The 7117-nt window shown below is 38.6% G+C and overlaps 1 protein-coding gene across 2 annotated transcripts in view; it reads right to left on the bottom strand.

The window, feature by feature from the left end:
- SMYD3 (SET and MYND domain containing 3) overlaps positions 1-7117 on the bottom strand; it is a 743226-nt gene that overhangs the window by 304410 nt on the left and 431699 nt on the right. The window contains exon 6 of one of the 2 annotated variants that reach the window (XM_025385504.1): positions 160-237. The exons of the other annotated variant lie outside the window; for it this stretch is intronic. Within the exon in view, the coding sequence (XP_025241289.1) occupies positions 160-237 (78 nt within the window). The remainder of the gene's footprint in view (positions 1-159; positions 238-7117) is intronic. 2 annotated transcript variants of the gene reach the window in all.

Consider the following 7117-nt stretch of genomic DNA (forward strand, 5'->3'; position numbering starts at 1 on the left):
ATTAAGTATAAGGCACTTTGTACCTTGCCTGTCCTAGAATAGGCGTTCCATACATTAAATCACAATCAAAACAGACAAGCACATTCGGGATAAACTAAATAAGATCTCTAAATAAATGAAAGGGCCGGGCTCAGTGGCTCACACCTATAATCTCAGTACTTTGTGAGGCTGAGGCAGGAGGATCGCTGGAGCCCAGGAGTTGAAGACCAGTCTGGGCAACATGGCAAGATCCCATCTCTAAATAATAAAAATAATAATAATTAGCCGGGCACGGTGGTATGCACCTATAGTCCCAGCTACTGGGGAGGCTGAGATGGGAGGATTGCTTGAGTCCTAGAGGTCAAAGCGAGACCTCGTCTTAAAAACAAAAATTTAAAAAAAATAAAGGAATATACCATGTTCATGACTCAATATTAAGATGTCAAATCTCCCATAAGTGATCTACATTTCATACCATTTCAATCAAAATAGGAGGCTTTTAAAAAAGCTAACAAGCTGATTATAAAATGTTTATGAAAAGGCAAGTGAAAATAGCCAAATTAATTTTAAAAAGAGAAAAAAAAAGTTAGAGGGCATATACTACCTGATTTCAAGATTTACTAAAAAACTATACTGATGAGAATGGTGTGGTACTGATGCAAGGATAGAATAGTGAGGCTAGAAACAGGCCTATACAAATATGGGCAATTGATCTCCAACAAAGATGAAAAGGCAATTTGATGGAGAAAGGAAAGTCTCTTCAAAAAAATGATGCAGGATCAACTGTACATTTGTGTGGAAAATCAAGTCAACTCTTATCTCCTAACATATTCAAAAGTTAAATAAAAATGGATTATAGTTGGGCATGGTGGCATATGCCTGTGTTCCTGCTACTCGAGAGGCTGAGACAGGAGGATCGCTTTAGCCTGGGCGTTTGAATCCAGCCTCTATAATGTAGTGAGATTCTATCTCTATGGGGAAAAAAAAAAAAAAAAAAAAAAGATTATAAATTGAAATGTAAATGCTAAACTAGAAAACTCCTAGAGGAAAATGTTTGTGACTTTTCATAAGAAAAGATTTCTTAAATAAAAGAAGAAAACACAAACTATAAAAGTAAAACTTGATCAAATGAACTTTATTAAAATTAAAAACTTTGGCTCTTCAAAAGACGCCATTAAGAAAACAAAAAGACAAGTCACAAGTAAGGAGATAATATTTGCAATGCATATCTGACCAAGGACTTGTATCCATGTCATACAAAGAACTCTTACAACTCAACAACATGAAAACAACCCAAAATAATATAGGCAAAAGATTGAACAAATACTTCTCAAAAGAAAATATACAAATGGCAAAAAAAAAGTACTAAAAAGATGAGCAGTAGCATTAACTAATTAGAAATTGGAATTAAAAACACAATGAACTGCCACTGAGCTGAGCACGTATTAGAACGGCTGGAATTAAAAAGACTGACAATGGTAGGTTTTGGTGATGATGCCGAGCAACTAACTCTCATATACACGGGAACATGAAATGTTACGACTACTTCAGAAAGCAGTCTTGTAGTTTTTTATATAGTTAGACATAATACTAACCGTATAACCTAGCCACTGTGACCATAGATATTTTCCTAAGAAAAACGTATGTCATACCAAGATTTGTACATGAATGTTCACAGTAAATGTCCATCAGGAGGTTAATGGATAAATAAAATGTGGTATGTCTATACAACATAACACTATTCACCAACAAAAAGGAATGAGTTACTGATAGGTCCAATGATACGAATACATCTCAACACCATTATGTGAAGCAAAAACAGTTGGATGTAAGGGTACATATCGATTTCACTTTATGTAAAATGCAAGTTGATGTACAGTGACAAAAAGGAGATCACTAATCAGCTGGGGCTCGGGGGTGAGGGATAGACTGAAAAAGGGTCCAGGTACAAAGAAGATATATAGATGGCCATTTTTATGCACATAAAAAGATGCTTAACATTAGTAATCATTAGGAAAATGCAAATTCAAAACCATGACAAAATACCACTTTAACACTCATTAGGATGGGTATTATTAAAAAAAAAGAACAAGCCGGGCGCGGTGGCTCACGCCTGTAATCCCAGCACTTTGGGAGGCCAAGACGGGCGGATCACGAGGTCAGGAGATCGAGACCATCCTGGCTAACACGGTGAAACCCCGTCTCTACTAAAAAATACAAAAAATTAGCCGGGCGTGGTGGTGGTGCCTGTAGTCCCAGCTACTCAGGAGGCTGAGGCAGGAGAATGGCGTGAACCCGGGAGGTGGAGTTTGCAGTGAGCCAAGATCACGCCACTGCAGTCCAGCCTGGGAGACAGAGTGAGACTCCGTCCCCCCCCCCCAAAAAAAAAGTGTTGGCAAGGATGTAGAGAAATTGGAAGCCTTGTGCGTTACTGGTAGGAATGTAAAATGGTGCAGCTTTGTGGAAAACAGTCTGGCAGCTCCTTAAAAAACTAAATATAAGCTGGGTGCAGTGGCACATCTACAGTCCCAGCTACTCCTACTCTGCAGGCTGAGGTCGGAGAATCATTTGAGCCCAGGAGTTCAAAGCCAGCCTAGGCAACATAGCAAGACCTAGTCTTTAAAAATAAAAGAAGACAAGAAGAAATTTTAAAAGAAAATTACTACGTGATCCAGCAATTCCACTTCTGGGTATATAACCTGAAGAACTGAAAGCACAGATTCAAATAGGTATTGGCACACCTTTGCTTGCTACAGCACTGTTCGCAATGGCCAGAAGGTGGAAATAACCCAAATTTCCATCAACAGATGAATGGATAAATAAAATGTGGTATATACATACAATGCAGTATTATTCAGCCTTAAAAAGGAAGGGAATTCTGATCAATACTATAATACTGATGAACTTTGAAGACATTATGCTAAATTAAAGAAGTTAGACACAAAAGGACAAATATTGTATGATTCAACCTATAGAAGTACCTAGAACTGTCAAAATCAGAGAGACTGGAAGTAGAATGGTGGTTGCCAGAGGCTGGCGCAAAAGGGGAATGGGGAGTTATCATTCAATGGGTTCAAAGTTTCGGTTTAGGATGAAAAAGAAAGTTCTGGAGATGGACAGTGGTAATGGTGGCAGAACAACATAAATGCACTTAATGCTACTGGATTGTACACCTAAAAGTGGTCATAATGGAAAATTTCATGATATATATATTTTACTACAATAAGGAAATAGTAAAGAAAAAAGTGGCACAGAAATATTTTGGAAGTAATGGAAATGTTCTATATCTTGATTGTGACTGTGGTTTCATGGGTGTATAAAACCGTCAAAATTCATCCAATTAAATAGATTCATTTAACTGCATTAAATTATTGCTCAATAAAGTTGATGAGGGGAAAAAAAGATACTAGCAAATTAGCAAGAATATATTTTATGTCTCTCCTCCCTGCCTCTCCTCATTTCATCCTGCAATGCTACCCGTTTTCTATTTCACAGGAAGCAGGAGAAAAACAACAAGACGGGGGCGGGGAAAAAATTCATTCAACAAATACTTAGATAACATCTGTTTCATATGTTACTCCAATAAGCCTGAGTATTACAGGTTTATGGATGAGGAAACTAGGCTTGGTATGAAGCCGTTTATCTAGGTCACACAGAGATTAAGTGGCAAAGCTCAGTTTGTAACCCCTGAGTTTCTAAGCCTTCACAAATGTGCATTGTAAAAATGTTCTCCCTACGTGTGATGTCGCCAGACCTACATACATGAGGGGAAATAACAAGAGGCGAAGCCATGAAAATTGTGCACTATCAACAAGATAAAATGTGTGGCAAAAATGATAAATGTTCAAGGTGATGGATATGCTAATTACCCTGATGTGATCATTATGCATTATATACATATATCGAAATATCCCTCTGTAGCCCATAAATATATGTAAACTAAAAAGAAAAAAGGACATAACATATATGGAAAATAGGTACTTCTGTTCACATTTAAGGACTGGTTGCAAAGAGTTCCTGAAACCTTTGTCTTTTGTAATTTCTCCTTACTTAACTCAACAATTGAGCATACAGATTAAGAACACACACTCCACAGTCACACGTCCCAGGTCCTGTCCTACTGCTGTGACCTGACATGATCTCCCTTGGCCTCAGTTTTCTCAACTGCAAAATGCAGATTGTAACTGTAACTATCCTGGGTGCAGTAGCACCTGCCTGTGGTCCCAGCTACTCTAGAAGCTGTGGTAGAAAGATCATTTGGCCCCGAGTTCAAGTCCATCCTGGGCAACACAGTGAGACACTGTCTATAAAACTAACAATAATAATAACTGCACCTACCTCAAAGGGCTTTTGTGATGATTAAACAATGGATGTGAAGGGCTTAACATAACGTTAGAGGCATACGAAATTCTCAACAAATATTAGCCTCCTTCTTCCATATAGTCAACCTGTAACAGCTATGGTCTACCTGGAATAGCTAAGTACAGATAGAGTTACATGCAGAAATGAAAAAGAAAAAGCTAGTTTTACAGGTAGTGGTTTGAATTCATTAATGTCCTTCCTTCCTTCTTTCCTTCCTCCCACTCTCTCTCCCTTAAAATGCATTGCTGTTCCTCAAAGATAGTTTTTGCATTAAGAATGTATGATGGACACAGATGGCAAATACGTGTATGAAAAGATGCTCCACATCGCACGTCATCAGGGAAATGCAAATGAAAATAACAAGAAGATACCAGTACACACGTATTAGAATGGCCAGATCCGGAACTCTGATAACACCGAATGCTGGCAAGGGTGTGGAATAACGGGAGCTCTCAGGCACCGCTGACGGGAATGCAAAATGGTGCAGCCACTTCAGAAGACAGTTTGGCAATTTCTTACAGAACTAAATATACTCCTCACACAATCCAGAAATCTTGCTCCTTGTTATTTACCCAAAGGATTAAAAACTTACATCCACACAAAAATCTGCATGTGGATACTGACAGCAGCTTTCCTCACAACTCCCCAAACTTGGAAGTAACCCAGATGGCCTTCAGAAGGTGAATGGATAATCAAATTGTTGCACATCCGGAATGGAATACTATCTAGCACTAAAAATAAGTGATGCTATCAAGCCATGAAAAGGCACAGAGGAATCTTAAATGCAAATGAAAGAAGTCAGTGTGAAAAGGCTGTATGATCCCAATTATACAGCATTCTGGAAAAGATAAAAATTATGGAAACAGTAAAAAGATCAGTGGTTGCCAGGGATCAGAGGAGAGAGAGAGAGATGAACAGGTGGGGCACAGAGCACCTCTGTATAATACCATAAAGGTAAATACATATCAATATACATCTGTCCAAACACGAATGTACACCACCAAGAGTAAACGCTGACATAAACTGAACTTCGGTGACAATGAAGAGTCCACGGAGGTTCATCAGCTGTCACAAATGTCCCACTCTGGTGGAGGATGCTGAGAATAAGGGAGGCTGTGTGTTGGAGGTGGGGGAGGAGGGCAGGAGGGATATGAGAAATCTCTGTACCTTCCTCTCAATTTTGCTGTGAACCTAAATTTGCTCTTTAAAAGTTATCTTTTTAAAAAACATGTATGGTAGAAACCATGAATGATGAAAGAAAACCCCATTCAGTAACCTGAAGCAGCACATTATCTTATGAAATAATAAATGATTCATTTATCTTTGGCAGAATTGGGTCATTTTCCTGCCTTTCCCTTTCTAGGGAAATAAAATTTTTACACTTTCTCAAACATTTGGAAGATTGTCTTTCAAAAGCCAGTACAAGAAAGCTTGAAGAAAGCTTTTTATAGTCAGGTATAACAGCTGGCAGTCTAAAAGCCATATACAACATTTTGCTGTTCTACAGAAATTATAGCAGCTCACAAAAGCAAAACCATTTTTATTGAGGAAACAATAAAAATTGTTGGGAACTTTCAAAATTAAATAGTATAGAAGGACTTTTATTGTAATAAAAGTAATCTATAGATAATGTTTCTCATAGTTAACAAAGGCGCCCATTTACCTCCTCAAATCCACATTTCTAATGGACTGCAAATTCACTAGCGGTAAAAGTAAATGAGGAAGGCAATAGATCCTTTGGGTCTGATATTATAGCCAAGTCAAGTGGCAGGCCTTTGCTAGATTTTCTAAGCCAGCAGAGGCAGGGATACTAAAACACATTTACCTAGAGAAAAAAATAATCAAATTAAGATGACTGTCTGTATTCCATACTAACAGAAGAATGTAAAGTAGTTAAATCCATTGTTCTGAAAAACTGAACAGAGATTTGACCAACTGGAGGTGTTTTTGTCTCCCGCGACTCCACTGACATTAGGACCTTTTTCTCATATTTTATCATCAAGCATGTTGAGCCAGCCGTTGCCATGCCGGAGTGTGCATATCTTGTGAGTCTAAACTGAAAACAATGTATCTCAGACGTTATCTTAGACTTGAGGCTGAGGAGTAGATGGATTTAAGAAAATAAACTATTCCTTTCCTTTCAAAGGGTCTTAAAAACTTTTGAGAAGCTTCAGGAAAAAGGCAAATAAGATACGATTATTTTGTGGCATAATAAGATTTCATTTTCTGAAATTCAATTAGGAGAACTAATGAAGAAGATATGTGCTCCTTGCTTGCAGAAGCCAGCTTAAACTGGTAAGAGCCTAATTACTCACAATATTTGTTAAGCGAAATCCATTTATGTTGGAACAGAAGGCATTTAAGCATTAATATAAAAGTTAAAATAGAGAAGACAGTACAGAATACTTAAGTTACAATTTCAAATTTGACAGTGTTGACAGAGCTACTTCAGAGACCACTAAATATATTGCTTGAAAAAAAACAAGCCGGGCGCGGTGGCTCAAGCCTGTAATCCCAGCACTTTGGGAGGCTGAGACGGGCGGATCACAAGGTCAGGAGATCGAGACTATCCTGGCTAACACGGTGAAACCCCATCTCTACTAAAAAATACAAAAAACTAGCTGGGCGAGGTGGCGGGCGCCTGTGGTCCCAGCTACTCCGGAGGCTGAGGCAGGAGAATGGCGTAAACCCGGGAGGCGGAGCTTGCAGTGAGCTGAGATCCGGCCACTGCACTCCAGCCTGGGCGACAGAGCCAGACTCAGTCTCAAAAAAAAAA

This window comes from Theropithecus gelada, chromosome 1 (assembly GCF_003255815.1).
Source record: "Theropithecus gelada isolate Dixy chromosome 1, Tgel_1.0, whole genome shotgun sequence".
Taxonomy (NCBI): domain Eukaryota; kingdom Metazoa; phylum Chordata; class Mammalia; order Primates; family Cercopithecidae; genus Theropithecus; species Theropithecus gelada.